The sequence below is a fragment of the Sebastes umbrosus genome, chromosome 3 (genome assembly GCF_015220745.1).
Source record: "Sebastes umbrosus isolate fSebUmb1 chromosome 3, fSebUmb1.pri, whole genome shotgun sequence".
NCBI lineage: Eukaryota > Metazoa > Chordata > Actinopteri > Perciformes > Sebastidae > Sebastes > Sebastes umbrosus.
The window spans coordinates 1,918,332-1,940,594 of NC_051271.1; the positions used below are offsets into that span (position 1 = coordinate 1,918,332).

General features: G+C 43.7%; 1 protein-coding gene across 20 annotated transcripts in view; it reads left to right on the forward strand.

Moving 5' to 3' along the window:
* Positions 1 to 22,263, forward strand: part of cacna1ab (calcium channel, voltage-dependent, P/Q type, alpha 1A subunit, b) — a 178,956-nt gene that overhangs the window by 23,591 nt on the left and 133,102 nt on the right. For all 20 annotated transcript variants that reach the window (XM_037764557.1, XM_037764577.1, XM_037764578.1 and 17 more), the window contains exon 2: positions 21,240 to 21,345. In XM_037764557.1, coding sequence (XP_037620485.1) covers positions 21,240 to 21,345 — 106 coding nt within the window. The remainder of the gene's footprint in view (positions 1 to 21,239; positions 21,346 to 22,263) is intronic.

A 22,263-nucleotide genomic window follows, 5' to 3' on the forward strand; every position in this document is an offset into this window, starting at 1 on the left:
TCAGCTCGTCTCCAGCGGCTCCCTGTGGATTTATAAAAATGGAAATGAATAACTGTTTTTTGTTTACATTATCATTTTTATTTATCATAGTTGTATGTCTATGGTACGACGGTACGACGGAGTATTAAGGCCACATTGAGGAAAAAAAATAAATCTGACTTTATTCTCGTAAAGTAATGACTTTATTCTGTAAATCTCAGATGTATTTTTCCCTCAATGTGGCCCTAATACTCCGTAGTACATTGTCTCTTTGGCCCTCACTGCATTAGACTTATATACTATAGACTTAGATTATAAACTGTGTTACCTTCATCACAATGATCAAATATTTTGCGGCCCCAGACACTTTTTTTTTTTGGGGGGGGGTTTCTTTTGACAGTAAAGGTTGCTGACCCCGGGGATAAGTGTTGTCTTTTCCTGGTTTTAAAAGCTGTATTACAGTAAAGTGATGTCATTATTCTGAACTTATTCTATCTGTTTTATTATTTGCATTTACCCACTTAGTCATTATATCCACATTATTGATCATTATTTATCAAAAACCTCATTGTGTAAATATTTTGTAAAAGTACCAGCAGTCATCTCAACAATATCATCACAATACTGATATCACTGATCGGTATATTTGATTTCCTCCATATCGCCCAGCCCTAATATCAATACAATATATAACAAACAAATAAATGATGTTGTAGCCTATTATTGTGGATAAAGAAAAGACTTCATTGATCTGGTTAAAACCACACGCTACACGACAGTATATATATCCCCACCTTTACCTGCTGCAACATCAAAGTGATGAACACATAATATAATAATATAATAGACAGTACTCTGCATAATGAGTACTTTTACTTTAGGCACTTTAAGTATATTTTGATGTACTTTTTTTGTCTTTAATTCCACCGATGATTAAATTAAATGTTTCAGTCTTTCTAAGTCGACTGGAGCAGAAAAAGAAGCTGCAGACAGAAACGTGAGTCACCGCGGTGACGGCGAGACCTCGCCTTCTGTTAATGTGACTATTTAGAAATCTGGCGTGAAGAATTGGAAGAAAAACCGCGGCTGATTTCGACCGCGGTGGTCCAGAGTGTGTGTGTGTGTGTGTGTGTGTGTGTGTGTGTGTGTGTGTGTGTGTGTGTGTGTGTGTGTGTGTGTGTGTGTGTGTGTGTGTGTGTGTGTGTGTGTGTGTGTGTGTGCGTGCGTGCGTGCGTGCGTGCGTGTGTGCGTGCGTGCATGTAAAAATACCAAGAGAGAGTCTGTGTGTTCGGAGAAGGTTTGAAAAAAAAGAGACAGAGAGGAGAGGACATAATTATAATTACAGTCTTTAATCCTCTGGACACACACACACGCACACGCACACGCACGCACACACACACACACACACACACACACACACACACACACACACACACACACACACACACACACAGACTGGGTGAGCTTTTAATTAACTATTTGGCGACAAGGGACGCTGGTATTGGGCTAATTATTTGAACCAGTCGTCTCCTCCTCTGAGCGGCTTCCAGAGAGGCAGACAGGTATTCCTCGCTTTGAGCTCACCTGGTAATTGAAAGGTTTTTTTTTTGCGTGGAGATCAGTTTGCTCCGAAATCCCTTGAAGCTGAAGTCAAAAATCATCGGGGGACGGCGAGCGAGCTAAAGTTAGGCTTCTTTTCTGCTGCAGACTTTATCCACAGTGTAATACGGATTTAGTTTTTAAAGGAGGACAAGGAAGGCAGAATAAGCGTCTCCTTATTAGAGGTTTTTAAAGGCTGCCGACTTTATCTGCGGGCACAATTCAGCTCCGTTTAACACGGTCAAATCCTCAGAGGGATTGTGTTTGTAGAAAGAGTTTACAATAGAAATACAACATAGGAAAACAGTAGAACACCGGTAACACAAACACACATACAAGAATCATTTTACATACATTGTGCATATAAGTTGAGGTTTACGAATGTAGACTAGAATTTAACGTAAAGTTCAGTTTGAGAGTTTAAATGGATTAATTAGTAGATATTAGTCACATGCAGCTTTTCCTCACCGGCTAATTCAAAACATACAATGACATTTTATTTCACAAATTGATTTCTCAATTATATTTTACACAAGTCGAGTCTTTAAAGGTTTAATATTGTGTTCTTCCTTGCTGATAAAAAGTTGTGGAGGTCTTTAACCTCTTACCATTCAGGGACGGATTCAGAGGTCTTTAGGGGGAATTGGTTTTATTTTGCTATTATAAAGTTGCAACTGATGATTATAATACCTTGTTAAATGGTTAATAAAGACTTTGTAAAGCATCTATAAACATTATTTAGAGAGATAGTTTATCAATGGTTAATAATTGATTTCTGGTCCATTTATCAATGTAAAGGTTTATAGATGTTTTACAAACAATTTCTTAAAGGTTTACGAATCATTTGATGATCATTAATGAACATTAATACAGTCTATAAAATGTTTTATTACACGGCTGTGTTGAATACTCGATTCTGATTGGTCAATCAAGGCGTTCAGCGGTCTGTAATTTCTGTATAACAGACCGTTGCTATGTATAACTGACCGTTGTTATGTATAACAGACCGTTGCTATGTATAGCAAACCGTTGCTATGTATAACAGACCGTTGCTATGTATAGCAGACCGTTGCTATGTATAACAGACCGTTGCTATGTATAGCAGACCGTTGCTATGGATACCAGACCGTTATTATGTATAACAGACCGTTGCTATGTATAACAGACCGTTGCTACATATAACAGACCGCTGCTACGTATAACAGACCGTTGCTATGTATAACAGACCGTTGCTATGTAGAACAGACCGTTGCTATGTATAACAGACTGTTGCTATGTATAACAGACCGTTGCTATGTATAACAGACCGTTGCTACGTATAGCAGACCGTTGCTATGTATAACAGACCGTTGCTACGTATAACAGACCGTTGCTACGTATAACAGACCGTTGCCATGTATAACAGACCGTTGCTATGTATAACACACCGTTGCTATGTAGAACAGACCGTTGCTACGTATAACAGACCGTTGCTATGTATAATAGACCGTTGCCATGTATAACAGACCGTTGCTATGTATAACAGACCGTTGTTGTGTGCGGCATCGCCCTGTTGGGGTTTATTTCACAATAATAACCGGCTAGCTGTACAGTATCTCTTACATAACGTGTGCAACAGTAATCTAGTTTACTGTATAATATGTGTTGTAATCAGAATGTAATTGTTATCGTCTCCTATCCGCTATGATCATTTACAAACTAATTATTTCATATTACACAACCTAATATAAAATTATAGCATAAATTATAGCATTACTAATAATTAGTAAACATTATTAATCATTACTTTGTTTGTTTCTTAACAGTAAAATAAATATAAACTAAGTTTAATTAACTATTAATTTACCATTTATAAATGATTAGTATAAAGTGTTAGCGTATAGGTATTTCTTACACGTCTGATTGTGTGTGTGCGTGCGTGCGTGCCTGCGTGCGTGTGTGCGTGTGTGTGTGTGTTTGCCGGTGGAAGCAGCAGTCAGGTGGATGCAGTCTGTTTCTAAATCAGATCTCTGTGTGATTCACTGGTTGATGAGTCACCACAGCAGCACGAGCACAACCGGCCTTGTCTTCCAATACACCCCCTAACACACACACTCACACACACACACACACACACACACACACACACACACACACACACACACACATATTTATTACTCTGTAGTTGTGGCTCCCCGTGCTTGTGTCTAACTGCACATGTATGTGACGTTTTAGTGTGTGTTTTCACATGCACGCTTGCCTGTGTGTGTGTGTGCGTGTGTGTGTGTGTGTGTGTAGGTGCTGTACGTACGTGTGTGTGTGTGTGTGTAGGTGCTGTACGTCTGTGTGTGTGTGTGTACTAAATAATGGGATAGTGCTCCGTTCTGCAGATGTGATTTGGTGACTAATGTAGAAGCTGCTGATGTCATGTGTTTGCTTCTCCTCGCTGCTGAACTCCTCATTTCCTGAGCATTCATCATTTATCAGCCAATCACCTTGCGTGTGCACACACACACACACACATACACACGCACACACCGACACATAGACACGAGCGTGTGTGTGTGTGTGTGTGTGTTCACACTCATTATCTATATACGGGCTCACAGATGCAGGCGGTACAATAAACAGGATATAAGCTGTTATTGACACATCGTGACAAGTTGCTTTTATTTAAGGGGATGAAAGATGTGCAGAGGAAAGGAAGCAAGGGAAGGAGGGAGGAGAGATCATGAGATAGATAGATGTGTGATTCAACAACGCAGCTCAAGAAAGTGACTGAGAATGTGTGAAATCAAACTAGCAACAGTACTACTAATACTACAACTACTACTAGTAGTAGTAGTACTACTACTACTACTACTACTACTACTACTACTACTACTACTAGTACTAGTACTACTACTACTACTAGTACTACGGTGTATCCATGTAGTGTAACCTCCGCCTGCCTCAGAGTGTAACTGGATCGTATCGATCGCAGTGTCAGACACGTTGATCCTCCAACGAGACGCAGTTTAGTCAGATTAAATGTGGATCAAATAAAAGATCTTAAAGTTAAACAGTGTGTAACTTTACAGTGTTATTATACTCCGTAACATAATTTGATTTGAGTCAACACCTTTCTTATTATATTATGACAATATCAAGCAGGGTTTATTTAGGGTCTTTTTATTTAGTATTTAGGTCTATTTAGTTTGGTGTTCAGAGCGGATAGCTGTTGGCTAGCGACGACATGGGGAAGTGTTTTATGTTATAATAAACATTTAGGCTGGAGCAGATCCCAGCTGACGTTGGGTGAAGGCGGGATACACCCTGGACAGGTCTCCAGACTCTCACAGGGCATTTAGAGTAAAAAATGAATCTTTGGACTGTGGGAGGAAGCTGGAGAAAACCCACGCTAACACGGGGAGAACATGCAAACTCCACACAGAAGGGCCGGGTTTGAACCTGCAACCTTCTTGCTGTGAGGCGACGGTGCTAACCACTGCAGCCCCCATCTTCACAGGAAACAACTTCCTTAGGTTTAGGCGATTAAACTACGTAGGTTTAGGAAAAGATCGACTTGGTTAGGCTTAGGCAACAAAACTACTTAGTTAAAGGCCCTGTAAAGGAAATTGAGGTTCCGAACGCGGCGAGTTGAATCCCCGGGTAGACTGAGCGACGGGGGCCGTTACCGGCCTCACACCGTCGTCGGGCTGAGCCTCGATCAGAAGGACTCAGGTCCCAGAGCGACACCGGGCAAGCGGTCTTCCGTACGCCACATTCCGCCAATCCGCCCGTCGGACGGCGATTCGGCTCTGAGCTCTTCCCTCTTTGCTCGCCGCTACGGAGGAAACCTGACAGCTGCACCTTCCCCGCTTGTGGTGAGAGGTTTCAGGTTTCAGCGCCTTCAGCGGACACAGAGCACAGAGTACTGCTGATTTTTCCATGATTTTGAAAGCTAATTTTATATACTTTATATACTTTATATACTTTATATACTTTTCATTCAACTTTGGCTGGGTGGTTAGGAACACATTTTTCTGTGGTGTGACAAACCCAGAATGTAGATTTATTGAGATCATGGTTTGGCTTAAAAGAACTACGGAAGTGGCGTTAGTTAAGTACGTCAGTTACGTGACAAATCAACATTGACTTGTGGTTTCACCGGGGAATGAACGGCGGTCTGCTGGTGACCCCCCTATCCACCCCGACCTCCTCTCTTTGGCGGCGTTTGTGAAATGTTGTGCGACCGGGTGTAGCTGCATATTTGTGTGTGCACATGTGTGTTCAACTATAGTGACGGGGGAGGTGGGGATGTTTAGAGATTTATGGCTAAGGTGAACACTCTGTGTGTGTGTGTGTGTGTGAGAAGACAGCATAGTCGGTCATCAGTTCTCTTGACAGTTTTACGGCTGCTGAGCTAGCAGGACGCTGTGGGATGTTAGTTAGCCCACCTCTTCACACACCAGACCTGTGTGTGTGTGTGTGTGTGTGTGTGTGTGTGTGCATGAGTACTGTATGTGCCTGTGTGTGTGTGTGTGTGTGTGTGCATCAGTACAGTGTTTGTATCTGAGGTTATAATGTAGGGAATTGTATTTTACCTTGCATCACTCTCAGACATCTTTGATAAACTTCATTTTTTTGGAGTCAAAAGACGAGTGGAGGATTATTTCAGTCCACCAACATTCATCAAACATCAGTTGTAGCCCGGCTTCTTCTCTACCTGCTGCAGCCTCTCTGCATGCATTAAAGCCAGAAAACACTGAGACCCTATACAGCTAAATGCCATACATTAACACTGGTACGCTACGTCAGCATCATGTCTGCTTTTTATAACATTGTAGTTGCTCCGTGATGCTCTGCAGCAGCAACAATTCTTCAGGAAATCAATCACTGATATGCAGCTGCAGCAGCAACGAGACTGTAATGTGCCGCCGTGCTACGTTTGCATGTTTGCTGACTTACACTAGTATATATAGGACCAGCAGAATGACACCTGCTACACCTGTGTAATGGCTTGTAATGACTTTCATTCACCATAACATACATTCATTGTTTTCTTCTTGCACATTCACAAAAAACGGGAGTCTTCCGGGAAAATCGGGAGGGTTGGCAAGTAGGGTGACTTGTGCCAAAGAGTGATGAAGCGTCAGTATTTGACGCCCTGAGAATGAGAACGGGCTGATAGCAGTCACGTCCGGCCTACCTGACCTGTGTCCTGGTGCCGGTACTGATCCGGTGTATTTGATGGAACATCAGCAGAACCCTCTGAGGGCACACGTCTTCGTTCTGCTGAAGTATCCTCCGCTGCCATTTAGACGATCCACTTGGTGGTTTCATGTTGGAACCAACAGTTTAGCTGGTGGCTCACTGAGCTCCAGGCTCCCTCACATACACATACACACACATATATATATATATATATATACACACACTGCAGCTGCTTCAGCACAACTAAAATGGAGATGGTACATGTAGCTGTGTGTGTGTGTGTGTGTGTGTGTGTGTGTGTGTGTGTGTGTGTGTGTGTGTGTGTGTGTGTGTCTGAGCCTCTCCTTGTCTGCTGACAGTAACCTACTTTTATGGAGCCCACTCACTCAGAATGATAAAAATACTGCAATTCTCCCTCCTCTTCCTCTTCCTCCTTGTCTCTGTCTACCTTTACTTACACCTCCTCCTCCTCCACCTCCTCCTCCTCCTCTTCCACCCGTCTTCATACTTGCCAACCCTCCCCATTTTCCCAGGAGGCTCCCATTTTTCATCGCCCTCTCCCGGTTTCCTTCCCGGTGTCACAAATCTCCCGATTTATGAAAAATTTTCAAACCTTTTTTCCCATTTTTCGTTATCTAAACCTATTTCTGGCGCCGAACAGCAAGTATAAGCCTTACTGTTTCCACCCGGACGACAATTACAGCTACACCTGATGACAATTACAACTACACCTCTGTCCTGGCGGAAGAGAGCTGCTCGAGACCGCTCGCTGCTCGAGACCGCTCGCTGCTCGAGACCGCTCGCTGCTCGAGACCGCTCGCTGCTCGAGACCGCTCGCTGCTCGAGACCGCTCGCTGCTGGGTTCACATTACACCACGCAGCAGCCGAAGTCGGGCTTTGCTCGACGCTGGGAAAAGCCGTCGTGGTGCGACGTAAGCTGTTGGAAATAACGGGTTTCAGAGCGCAGTGATGCCGTCGTTGCGTTGTGTCTGAAAGGACCTTCCAGTGAGTGAGAGATGGAAAGAACTAAGAGAAAGAAATACTCAAGCAGGAGCAAAAATAAATAAAAACTGATGAATATTGGTTCACGCCAGAGGGGCGAATTATTCAGTTTTCTTTCCTGAGAATTCAAAGTAAAATTAAAGTTAGTTAATTAACATAAAAATGCTTTCACAGTGTACTTATTATTTTACTATTTTCATTCTTTATAAGTCACCAGAATGCAGGAAACAAACAGCCCCAGACCTCCCACTTTGGTTTTGAAGTCCTCCCTATTTTTGAGGTCTGGAGGTTGGTGAGTATGCCCGTCTCCTCCTCTTCTTATCCTCCTCTCCTCCACCACATCACTCCCTCCATCTCTTCCTCTTTCCATCTCCGTTTCTCCCTTTTTTTCCTGCATCTCTTCCATCTTTCTCACCTGAACTCCCTCTTTGCTTCCCTTTCTCTCCTTACCTCTGCAAAGCCTGTTGCCTTTCATCTCTTCATCCATCATTCCTTCTTTGCTTTCTCTTCTTTCACCTTTACCTTTTATTGCCGTCCTTCCTTTACTTTCTGCCTGCATTTCACCCACTTCACCTCCTACTCTACCTCTCTTCCTCCTTCTTGATTTCCTCTTTTCTTCTCTCCTACATGCTTTTTTTACTTCCCTCCCCTTCAATACTTCATCCCTACGTCTTGTCACTTCCTTTCCCCCCTTATCCTCCTTCCATCTCTTCCTTTTTACATCCCAATTTCTCAGTTTTCTCCTCAGTCTCTTCATAAACTACATTAGCTACGTTAGCTACCTAGCTTGTGTTGGTGACGTATATTGTGCAAGAGATGCAAACTGAGACTTTCTTGACTTGCAAAATTATGATTTAAATTGACGAGCATCATATGTGAGATTCATGGCGCAATTTAAACAGGATCAACAAATATTTACTGTCTGTCTGTTGACTACCGTACATATTTTTTCCTGAAATAAGGTCCGACAGGGTCCACCGGAAGGGGCGGGACTTCGCCTCTCTATTGCTACGAAAACTGATGCGTATATATCCCTCGAAATCAATTTGTATTTACTCCATGTAATCATGAATCAGGAAGTATAAAGAGCGATAAACCGCGCATAGGGAGGAGGTCGGGGTGGACGGGTGGGTCAAAAATCATCATATATTGGTGCCCCGTGTGAGGCCACAAGTCAACGTTGATTTATTTGTCACGTAACTTCCGTACTTAAGTAACGCAACTTTAGTAGTTATGTAAACCCAAGCCGCGATCTTTTCCTAAACCTAACCAAGACATTGACACGTGTTGCTGGACATTCGTAGGAAAACGCACGAATAATGAGGAATAACTTTTCGTTAGATGTCATACGAACAGTTGTATGAGGATACGTTGCCTCCTTTCATCCTCTTAATTTTTCACAAATCTCTTTTTCTTTTAATCTGGTTGCTCCTTCTTTTCTCAATTCTACCTCTTTACTCATTTTTTTAATTCATCCTCCACTCTTCCTCTCACTTCTTCCCTTCTTCCCAAGTGAGGAGATGATGCTGCAGCCGTCGGCCCGGCTGAGTTAAGATTGTATGATGATGGAGGGAGCGAGAGGGAAGGAAAGGGAACAAGGGACTGAAAGAAAGGAAGGAAGTAGGGATGGGAAAAGAACAGTCGAAGAGTATCTTCCGGCAGAAGTGGTCCAGATTAAGAGGCCTTAACTCAGGATGGCATGAGAAGGAGAGGGAGGGAAGATTAAGAGAGAGATGTGATGCCTGCTGGAGGTTTATTTTATAAATGACAGATCAGGATGAAGGATGGATTTGGGGTGTTTTATAAATACAGAGATTTTGTAGAGATCTGATATTTAAAAATATAAATACTGACAATTTAAATAAATCTTGAAAGCTGATCTTAAAATTGGACGAACAGGATAAAGCTTATTTTGTTTCATGATATTATTACATCACTGGTTGTTGATTTATTTGGTATTTTGTGGCTGCAGTTTAAGCCAATAATCAGTTTGTTCCTTACTCTACACTGTTTGGTTTTCAACCAACTCTCCAGCTGCTTGTTTTGTTTATTTGAAATGGAAACCTCATCAGCGCTCCAACTCTGCAGCCGACGGTCACCAGTGACTTCTGTGTCATTCTCGGCTATTTTATTGCACTTTGTTGGATTGTTAAAGCTGCGTCAGACCCCCCGCTTTGGTTTCGAAATCCTCCTTTTTTTAAGGTCTCAAGGTTGGCAAGTATGTTTTTAATGGATATATTTATTTTCATCTTTCTTTGCTGCCCAAATGACCCAGTTCCCATGGTGATAATTAAAATCTGATCCCCTCTAATCTAATTTAATCTAATCTAATCTAATCTAATCTAGTGTGTAGTGTGATAATTTCTGGCCTCATCCTTGCAGACAATGAATTACCTCTAGTAAACTAAACTGTGGAGAACAACCGGTCCAGGATGACGTCACTTTATTAGACTAACATGAAATTCCAATAGATGCCATTTAGTTGTGCTATTTTGTCATTTTGAAGTGGGCGGATTTAACCAGAAGCTCAGCTGAAGCCGACAATCTGAGCTGCTTCAGCAGTTATATAGTATGTGCTATAGTGTGTCTGGTGTGTGTGTGTGTTTGTGTGTGTGTCTGTGTGCGTGCGTGCGTGCGTACGTACGTGCATAGCTGTCACAACCCAGAGATGAGACTCTTTCCATGAGTTGCATCATGAAAGATGCTGCAAGTTTTACTGTGTGTGTTTGTATGTGTGTATGTGTGTGTGTGTGTGTGTGTGTGTGTGTGAATAATTTGTTATGCATGCATGTGTGTGAGTGTATGCATGCCGTTTTTTGTATTAGTGTGTCAGTAGGCGTGTGTTTGTGTGTGTTTTCCATTTAAGTTTGAAAATGGTGGATACAATGGCTCAACCCACTAAAGCTTTCTGGGCGTTCACTGTACGGTTTCAGCCCGTTTCTGCCCCGAAGCAGAGCCTCGAGTCGTCTCCCCGACGTCAGCGTCTTTTTCTCTCCTCTTTTTACAGCAATCAGAGCATCGCTATCAAGATAACAATGTAGCCCAGCAAACATGTGACGTCAGGAAGACGTTCAGATCACGTCTGTATAACGTCCGTCAGTCCAGACCCACTTTTGGACGTCTGCGGACGAGCAACTCAGGTTGACAACAATAGCTGAATGTTAAAAGACGTTTAAAAAAGACGTCGCAAAAGCTTTCATTCTGGCTCCTCAGTGGATGTCTTCAGATGTCGACAGAGACGTTAAATTGATGTCTTTTGGACGTGTCTTTGCTCAGTGGGTAGATATAGCTAGTAAAACGTAGCTAGCTTACCTCCAATCCTCTACTGTCCACATGTTCCTCGCCACAGCGAGTCCATACAGCGTTACGCTGCTGCCTCTTTCTTTTAGACGTTTCAGCAGACAGGATGGCTCAGATGATCAAGGCAGCACGTTTCTGCTTTATTAGCATTGTGACCCGTACAGACCTCTGCTCTCAAACACACTTTACCTGCCTCGGAGCTTCCAAACTAAACTTTATTGACAACTGTCAACAGCCAGAATGGCCCTCAGGAGCCGACGGGACCGTACAGTGAGATCACTCAGGTCGTGAGCTTTGGCTTTACATCGCAAACGATCTACTCGTACAGTAGGAGCAGGAAGTATACAACAACATTTATAAAATGGTACAGTGTATACCCAGCTTTAGACAGGAGAGAGTGATGGACGTGTGTGTGTGTGTGTGTGTGTGTGTGTGTGTGTGTGTGTGATGCAGTTCTCATTACCAGCCTGCTTCAAGAAGCACAGCAGATATTCGGCAAAAAAAAACAAGCTTCTTCCACAAATCAAAAAGCGCTGGGGTCAGGGGAAAGAGAGAGAGAGAGAGAGAGACGCACCCTTTTATCTTTCACATGTCTATATATAGCGGTTAATGGAGGAGAAGAGTGGAGCGGGATAGGGAGGGAGGAGGGGAGGTGGAGGTAGAGGAGGAGGAGGATGAGGAGGAGGATGGAGAGGAGGCAAGATGGCTGAATAAGAACAGAGAAGAAGGAAAGGTGTGGAGCGACGTTCAGTGATTTTAGGGTGTGAAAAAGAGAAAGATTCACTGTCTGCAGCCAATCTGAGGAAGAGGAGGAGGAAGAGGAGGAGGAGGAGGAGGAGGAGGAGGAAGAGGCAGATGGAGGGATAAACAGGAGAAGCAAAGTGAGAGAGGAAGATGAAACTTTAAGCATTGTGGTTGTTGCCACAGCTGCAGGATACAACGTGAAAATATGAAATGGAATAAATGAGTTAGTGGAGGCAGAGCTCTGAAGCCTGATTGGCTGATCACAATCATCGGCTCTTTCACAGCTGTGTGGCGAGTGTAACTTACAATCATATTAATGCAGATGTACAGACACTTAACCACTGTTTACTCTGCTGATTACGCTCATGCAGATGCTGTTTGCTCCCTCCAACCTCCTCCTCCTCCTCCTCCTCCTCTTCCTCCTCCTCCTCCTCCCCTTCCTCCTCCTCCTCCCTCAGAGACGGCAAGGCTCCAGCTCGGCTCTGATTGGTTGTTTTCCTCCGGTCTGTGAAATCTTGCAGATGCCGTTAGGAGCACCGGAGGACACAGAGGCACATGATTTTTTTCTGATTACCTGTCTCATGCACTACCGTCAGGATAAAGTTTTATAAAAATAACTTTTTTTAATCATATTTGCTCCGTTTCCCTGCAGCTTTAAGTGTCTCTGACTTAAATCAGGGCTCTCGAAGTCAACGCGATAATCACGCTTTAACACAAATTTGTTTTGACGCCACTTATTTCTTTAAAGGGACTCTCTGTAAGAATCAGAAATGACTTGTTAACGATGACATCTGTGGCCGTTAAGTTAATGACAGTCAGTGTCCCGTCGCTCGCGCTTGTGCTCGCACTACGCAGACGTGAGCGAGCAGTGTTGATGTTAGCCGACTGCATTTCTAATCCAACGTTAGCTATATGGTTGCACACTGTTATCCCTGTAAGCGGATTCTTCACATTTAAAGCAGTCTACAGGCTGATGGAGGAAACCCAGAAAGTCGCAGATGGTCTCATTTTCACGGCCATTTCCAAAGGGGTCCCTTGACCTCTGACCTCCAGATGTGTGAATGTAAATGGGTTCTATGGGTACCCACGAGTCTCCCCTTTACAGACATGCCCACTTTATGATAATCACATGCAGTTTGGGGCAAGTCATAGTCAAGTCAGCACACTGACACACTGACAGCTGTTGTTGTCTGTTGGGCTGCAGTTTGACATGTTATGATTGGAGCATATTGTTTTATGCTAAATGCAGTACCTGTGAGGGTTTCTGGACAATATCTGTCATTGTTTTGTGTTGTTAACTGATTTACAATAATAAATATATACATACATCTGCATAAAGCAGCATATTTGTCCACTCCCATGTTGATAAGAGTATTAAACACTTGACTAATCTCCCTTTAGGGTTAATTTTGAACAGATAAAAATGATTAACGATGGACAATCATGTGATTAATTCAATATTTTACATCCCTCGTATGGACCAAACGTTCTGCAGTAACCTCCGTGGGTCTGTTGTACTTGTGTGACCACACCCAGCTGTGATGTAGCGCTGCACTAAAACACAATGTGAAGTGCTTTAGTACGCCGGGTGTTGCAGAGCATTTGGCTTCATGCAGATGGCTGCACACGAGCAGAAGAATCCGACCGGCTGTAGATTCCTGTGAACTCACTACGACTGCGTCTTCGTCTTCATCTCGCACTGAATTAATTCTATTTATTATATGTTATATATTATTGACATTGATCTTATGTGCATTTGTCGGCTCTAGTTTTCACTTCAGTCTCAACACTTTAAAAAGTGAAGGAAATGTGAGTCTACAGAATGCCTTTAGACTCATCATTTGGAGGATATTTGGCTGTGTGTGCCTGCTTCCTGCTATTTCTCAGCTCTGCATGTTTGTGAAGGAGGATGGAGAGAGAGAGATGGAGAGAGAGAGAGAGAGAGAGAGAGAGAGAGAGAGAGAGAGAGCTTGCGTCACTCCCATAAAGGAACCGACTCTTGCTGAGTCGAGTGCTACACAGTTTCATTTATTTGATAAAGCTTCATTTGGTGTGATTTAAAATCTCCCCCTCATCAGGCTCGGCTCCCCTAAAGCACAGCCTCAGCGCCACGCCAAAACGCCTCATCAGCTGAAAACACACACACACACACACACACACACACACACTCACACACACACACACACACACACACAGACAAGCAAACTGGTACACAAGGACATTTTTCACCGGGCGACTTGGACTGAGGCGTATTTAAATAGGTGTGGGTAGTTTGTGGCTTGTAGTGAGGAGGAACCTTTTAACAGGTAGATAGTTTATCGTCTTCATGGAGGAGACTCTTCACCGCTGTAAGGAGGATGTCGGAGCGTATTTGTACAGGTATAGAGGTAGTTCTGTTTGTCACCTGTTTCTTGTGGTACCACCCCTCTTACCCTCATCTAATGATCCCTCTATGTCTGCTCTGTTGGGGTATAACCGCAGTACATTAGGGCTGGGACGATTCTCCCCATTCGATACTATCACGATACTCGGGTGCCAACTGGATATGTATTGTGATTTTTAAGTATTGCGATTCGATATTGTGATTTTTTTAACACTACACTATGGTAAAAAGTTGAATCATACACTTCTAGGGACTTTTACTTTGGAAAATATCTAAATGAATCCAGTAATAATGTTTGATTTGCAGCATGTCTGTAGTCAGAGATGTCCTGAAGTCAAATATATCAGGATCAAAGTCAGGCATTATTTAAGATAAATATTATATAACTTCCCTCACAGATTAGTGGGATTTTCTTTTTAATTAATAAAGGACATGTAATGTTTTATACTTCTGGTGAATATAATCCAGTCAATCTGATTTCCATAGATGTATTTAGTATATACAGTTCCCTTTGTTAACACTTTATTTTGAAAAGCGGACGTAGTCCCACATGTCTACTTCCTCTAACTTCTCCAAGGTGGTCTCTAGCTCTCCCGTTCATCCATCCATGGTCAGCTCCATCGGGGCCGTTTCAATGCAGAGAACATAAATGTCAGTATCTGGGTGCTCTACAGTCGTAGCGTCGGCCCATTTGACCACGGAGACGAGAGCGACAGCCAACTCCACCGCCACGTTACCGCCATACCATAACGTTTCCTGTCTGTGACAGAGTTAGCATGCAGCTTTAGCTCTGCTCTGTCTAGCTCTGCTTTTCCTGTCAATGTGTGAAACCCAAAGTGTTTCCATCCTTTACTGGATGTGTAGTGTTTACCACGCTGGATTTAACATGTGAGGGTGCAGGTCGGATCCACGACGACCCTCCAACGTTTTATACTTTCTCGTTTTGGCTCGCTGCGGCCGGCTGGTTTGTGTGGTTAACGGATATGACGTCACGTTACTCAGACTACAACAATTAAAGCGGTAACTTCCTTCTTCCTCCACATAGACTCAGATGAAGCAGATATATCGATTCTGAGAATATACAAAAGAATTGTTTTTATTTAGAGATTGTCCAATAAACAAAGCAGAGCACAAAGTCAAAATGCCAAAATGGCTCGACTTCCGAGTGATAAAGTACCCGGATCTTCTGACCATCTTCCGCATCCTCTGATCCCACGTAGTAGGTGCAGTACCGTCCGCTCGGTCACGAGGTCACGGGGTCACGGGGTCACAGCCGTCACGCTGTCGTCACAGCTTGCTAACTCCGCCTCCCAGCCCTCGCTCCAGCCTCGGTCTGGGTCTCATTCACATGAACGGAGGAAGGGAAATAACTCTGGATTCAGCTATCAGTGCATTTTACAACTTTAGGACCTAATGATTTAAATAAGGACTACGAAGTTGATTCCCCTCAAAATAAATGATCCGCTGAGTTACAGACGTCTCCGTGAGAACCGTAAGGAGGCAATAGATATGCTCCCTATCTCGCATATATCACCTTTAAAGGATGAGTGTATATGAAAAACATTACAAGATCCGTAATACAGCAATATATCGGTTTGAAAGTGCCTCGGCCAGAAACAATCCTGACGTGTCAGAAGCGTCCTCGTCCGTCCCGGTGCTCAAACTGGACTCCAGGGGGACAGAGGCGACGACGCTTCAGCAAAGACAACACTAATCCCAGAGAACACACATTGTTCTGTTTAACTCTAGTTTCACAAGGACGGAGCCTTAAAGGGTCAGTTCAACACTAAATGCTCACAACCTCCTCCTCCTCCTCTCCTCTTCCTCCTCCTCCTCCTCCTCCTCCTCTTCCTCCTCTCCTCTCCTCTTCCTCCTCCTCCTTCTCCTCCTATCCTCCTCCTCTTCCTCCTCCTCCTCCCCATCCTCCTCCTCCTCCTCCTCCTCCTCCTCTTCCTCCTCCTCCTCTCCTCTTCCTCCTCCTCCTTCTCCTCCTCCTCCGCCTCCTCTCCTCCTCGTCCTCCTCCTCTTCCTCCTGATCCTCTTCCTCCTACTCCTCCTCCTCGTCTGCAGCCATTTTACAATCTTGCCTGAAAAATGGAGCTTGTGCATAAATACCAATCATCTCTCTCTCTGTAATAAGTTAATACACTTGCTGGCAGAACATAGTGTGTGTGAGTGTGTGTGAGTGTGTGTGCGTGTGTGTGAGTGTGTGTGTGTGTGTGTGTGTGTGTGAGTGTGTACACAATAATAGGCAATGGAGCAACAAAATATTGCTGATGTGGGTATTCCCTTTCTCCCTGTGTGTGTGTATGTGTGTGCGTGTGTGTGTGTGTGTGTGTGTGTGTGTGTGTACTAAAGCCTTACCCGTGTATATCAATGCATTAGTTAGTGTAATGTCTGCTTGTGTGTGTGTGTGTGTGTGTGTATGTGTGTGTGTGTGTGTGTGTGTAATTGTTAGCTTTGAGTAGCCGCCTGCAGTGGAAAGAAGAGATAAAGAGTGAAAGGAGGAGGAGAGGCCGTGTGTGTGTGTGTTTGTGTGTGTGCGTGTGTGTGTGTGTGCGTGTGTTTGTGTGTTTGTGTGTGTGTGTGTGTGTGTGTGTGTGAGGTCAGTGTATTTGGCAGGGCAGAGCTTGTTTGTGGCCATCAGAAAGCCATTTTAATTAACGAGAGAGGAACACACACACACACACATTTTTATTTTTTTTGCAGCGCTCACCAAAAACACCGATGCCAAAAAATTCTGCTCTCTAATTGCTTCCGATTTCTTTCCCTCTCAAAAAAGAAAGAAGGAACGGGGGTGAAGTGGGAAAGAGAGGGAGATAAATAATGTTGGATAACGGGAGACCAGTGAGGGAAGGAAGGAAGGAAGGAAGGACAGAAGGGAGGAGGGAAGGAAGGAGGGAAGGAAGGAGTGACTTATTGCAGTCAGCTGGAGGAAGAAAGGGAGGGAGAGAGAGAGAGAGGGACGGGTATGAAAAAGAAAGAAATGATGGGAGGAAAAAGTGTGATAGGAAGAAAGAAAAATCAATAAATATAAGCAGAAGAAAGAAGAAAACAAATCAGAGAAAGAAAAACAAAAGAGATATGAGGGAGAGAGAGAGAGAGAGAGAGAGAGAGACTGCAGGGAGGTGAAGAAAAGGGAGGAAACGAGAGAGACACACACTCAGAGGGAGTGTTACCTCCTGCTTTCAGCAGGTTGTTAGGCCAGCAGAGTGTGTGTCTGCTGAATAATAGATGGTGTAGCAGGGTAGCATGTAGTCTGAACACACACACACACACACACACACAGCATCTGATGGCTGCATACGGTTACTGTAAATTGATTTTCATACTATGGTGACTTATAGTGATATGAGAAAGAAAATAAACACAGGCAGGAGTGAAATGTGATATTTACTTAAAGCTTCAGTAGGCAACAATATTTTGGCATCATTAGGCAAAAATCCCATAATAACCTTTCATCATATTGTAATTCAAGTGTTCTGAGAGAAAACTAGACTTCTGCTCCTCCTCATGGCTCTGTTTACAGGCTTTAGAACATCTAACCTGTGACGGGAGACTTTGACCAATCACAGGTCGTTTCATTGAGAGAGCGTTCCTATTGGCTGTTCTCCGGCTGGTGGGCGGTGCTTGGTATTATCTCAACTTGATCTCAAAATGTGTGGGGGCGTCACAAACTTACTCATGTTACAGCTAAACCGTGCACTACAAGATGATTCTGAAAACATTTGAGGAGCTCAGATCAGCTCTGACTGCTTGTTTTCCTCCGGTGCTCCTAACGTCATCTGCAAGATTTCACACACCAGAGGCACATGATTGTTTTCAGGTTACCTGTTTCATGTACTACTGTCACGATATAGCGAGCGTTTTATAAAAATAACTTATTTGCTCACTTTCTACTGCAGCTTGAAAGGGCACGTAAATTTTCCTTCTAGGTTTTTATATCATCCTGTATCTTCCCAGTTATGTGTTCAAATCCAAGCATTAAAGTTTTGGTCGAAGTATGTTTTAGCGTCAAGTAGGGAGGTGATGGTCAGGAACTTTTCCCCCCTGTTAATAAACGTGTAACAACGCCGGTGTTATTACAAGAAAAGATGACGGTCAATATGTGTAGCGCTCTTACTTTGATCTTTACCGTCGGGTGGCGGTGTGTCTGACCTCTCCAGTGGAGCTTTTCGGGGGCCACCTGGCGCCACTGCGACGCACACACCGGCTGTGACTGCTCCGTCCTCTTCTCGGCGATTACCTCATTGACGTTATGGTTCCCGTATAGCGTTGGGTTTAAATCTGAAATATTGCCAAATAGACGCGTTTGCTTTTCACTTCGACACCAAATCCTCCGCCATCGTCTTGTCTGTCAACTCTCTCTCGTCCCGTGTGTGAAATCTGACTCCTGCTGCTCTGAGCTGAGACTCCGTACGGAGCAGATGCATTCACTGTCAGTTTATAGCGTCCGTCGTCCAACTATCTATATTGATAACACGCCACTGATACGCCAAAATGATCTAAATGGGTTTTATTTCTGTAAATAAAAAAGCATACGTCGGTGGGCATAGTTGCCAACCCTCCCCATATTCCCAGGAGACTCCCATTTTTCATCGCCCTCTCCCCATTTCCTCCCGGGGTCACGATTCTCCCGTATTTCTCCCCGATTTATGGCACGTTTTTTACACGTTTTTTTCATTTTTGTTATCTCAACCTGCTTCTGGAACCGAACAGTGTGTACGTATAATCCCTTCCGTTTCCACCCGGACGACAATAGAGCTACACCAACAGTAGTTTCCCGGTGGAAGAGAGCAGTCTATGCTCGCGATACAGCGCAGTTTGAGCTGTTGGGCTTTGCTCAATGCAGCGAAAAGAGCCGGTGCGGCGCGGCACAAGCCGTTGGAAATAACTGCTTTCAGAGTGCAGTGGTGGCGTTGTCATGTCTGAATGGACTTAAAGTCTCTGAAACTCACATTGTTCTGGGGGATGACCCCCAGATCCCTGCTTTGGTTTTGAAATCCTCCCTTTTTTTAAGGTCTCAAGGTTGATAAGTACGCCAGAGGGGGCGGTGGGTACGTCATGTGATGGGTGAACACCGTGTAACACCGCCTACCGCAACTAGCCTACAACCTGAACGGACTCTCACGCTATTAATACTACGTCACTGCTCCGACTGTCTATTAACGCTGCAGGTGGGTTTATATAGGAGTTGGTTGAAAGCCCAGTTCGTCACACACTGTTGCTAAAGGGTGCCTCTTTGCGTCGGTTCACGATGCCGCAGGGCGCTTACCAAACGGCGCTGACCAGACGGCGGTGTTTGACGAGTTGGTAGTGAGAACGAGTCGGTCCTCCACGAGTCGGTGTGTGTGTCGTGTCTGTCAGTCAGCATTTGCAGTGGAGTTGAGCGTCGTCTTGTTAGTGTGTATCCTCAGACCGACCTGTCCAATCCCCTCACATCAACCAGCAGCCTCTCACACACACACACACACACACACACACACAGAGACAGAGAGACAGAGGCCGTCCTCCGGCCATAGTGTCAATGTCAGCGTTGCATCTGGTAAACACGACAATAGACACGCACTCCCACCGCACACACACACACACACACGCACACGCACGCACACACACACACACACACACACATACAGGCTAACAGGATAATGACTGGCCAATTAGGCACAGGCTTGATCTGTCTGGATGTATCCAGTCATCTTAGCCCCTCCAGCGGCCATTACTCAGGCATGGACACACACACACACACACACACACACACACACACTACAACACACACAAACACACTTGACTGGATGGAGCGCTGTGAGAAGCTGGCTGCTCCACCAGCCGACCTCTGTGAGTCAGCCCGTGTGTGTGTGTGGAGGAATTTTATAAACTGAGCGTTTTCAGTTTAAATCTAATAAAGTCAGTCGTTGCTGTCGATGTGGTTGAAGTCGGTACTCGTCTTATTCTCGTGTTGGCGTGTGTATCGGCCGGTGTCTTGAGACTTATTCCTATGTATTCATTATTTCTTCAAGCATGTTAAACTCTGTCAGTCATAACCAGTTGTGGTTTTATTGCTATATTATTATTATTATTAGGGTTATCAAAGTTAACGCGTTAATAACACAGATCCGTTCTAACGCCACTAATTTCTTTAACGCATTAACGCAATCAATGTTTCGGAGGTTGTAGCGGGCTCAGTATTAAAGCTAGAGTGAAGATACTGGTATCATATGGAACTAGAAAACCTAAAGAATCCATCGGTACCAACCATGTCATACTAGCTTATTGGGAAAGAGGTTAAATAACTAAATAAGGAAAAACTGTCATGGTCATTTTCAAAGGGGTCCCTTGACCTCTGACCTCCAGATGTGTGAATGTAAATGGGTTCTATGGATTCCCACGAGTCTCCCCTTTACAGACATGCCCACTTTATGATAATCACATGCAGTTTGGGGCAAGTCATAGTCAAGTCAGCACACTGACACACTGACAGCTGTTGTTGCCTGTTGGGCTGCAGTTTGCCATGTTATGATTGGAGCATATTGTTTTATGCTAAATGCAGTACCTGTGAGGGTTTCTGGATCAATATCTGTCATTGATTTGTGTTGTTAATTGATTTCCAATAATAAATATATACATACATTTACATAAAAAGCATATTTGTCCACTCCCATGTTGAGAAGAGGATTAAATACTTAATAAATCTCCCTTTAAGGTACATTTAGAACAGGAGGATATCTCAAAAAACATGACACAATTCAATACTTTTATCTATTATTTAATTGATATAACCTTTTAGCTTAGGGTGTACACATTTTAGGGATATGAAACCTTTGAGGACTTGTACAAGAAGAGCACAAGAAATATATGGAGAGAGAGAGAAAATGATCCGTCCATCAGGACGTCCTACATTAGAACCAGAAGTTCATCAGCAGTTTCATGGTGTGATCTCCAGTGTGACTGATTACAGTGTACATGTACATGTATATGAGGTGCGTGTGTGTGTGTGTGTGTGTGTGTGTGTGTGCGTGTTACTTGTTGTTGATGTTGGCCTTAACTCCAGCTGCACTCCGTTTGAATGGATGATCCTCACCACCATCATTGCAAACTGCATCGTTCTGGCTCTGGAACAGCACCTTCCTGATGGAGACAAGACCCCTCTGTCTGAACGACTGGTAACACACACACACACACACACACACACACGCACGCACGCACACACACGCACGCACCAACAAAATAGTATATACAAACTTGCACACATAGAAACTGACGTTCTTATCGTACAGTCATTGGAGCCTCATCCCACACTCAGACGCTTTACTTCACAACAATGAGCGGCTCACTGTACATTATCTCTTACAGGTAACGCTCCCTAAACACTAAGGGCAGGTATTAGTATAGTTAACACCCTCTAAACACTATATAAGGGCAGGTGTTAGCATAGGTAACGCCCTCGGAACACTATATAAGGGCAGGTGTCGTGCCGTGTGCAAATACTCCGGCACATGCTCATGAACGGCCGCCGTTTAATTCTGCGGCGAAGTGCGGCCAGAAAATACCCGCAGCCAATTAGTGAACAGATCATGTGACTTTTGTGACATGTTGACCTGTGTTACAAAGAAATTCTTCCTGCTTGAAACACATGAAACAACCCTCCCGGGAACAGAAAAATGTAATTATTTACTTGCTTCACCGCTGCCTGGTGTGAATTCAGCGCATATTTAAGTGTTAAATAAACTTAAACAAAGTAAACGTGATTTTCCAGAGTGTTGGTACTGGCGTTATAGTAAAATCAAAAAGCATCTAAGAGCTGAACACACACAATATCATCCAGGGGGTTTGTAGTCTAATGGACCAATAGTATTTCATTAATAATCCAATCTTATAATTACAATAATTACTCTAAAACACATAATAATCTAAATTTGATTATAGGATATACATGCGTTTTTTAATGTTCCTCAAATTTAGAACTTAAATTTCCTTGCGTTAGACATATGAATTTTTTCTTATCTTTACTTAAGTGAAGAGCAACAATAAGAAAACATTGGTGAATCCCAGAAATCAATGTGTTATAACGCAACATGAAC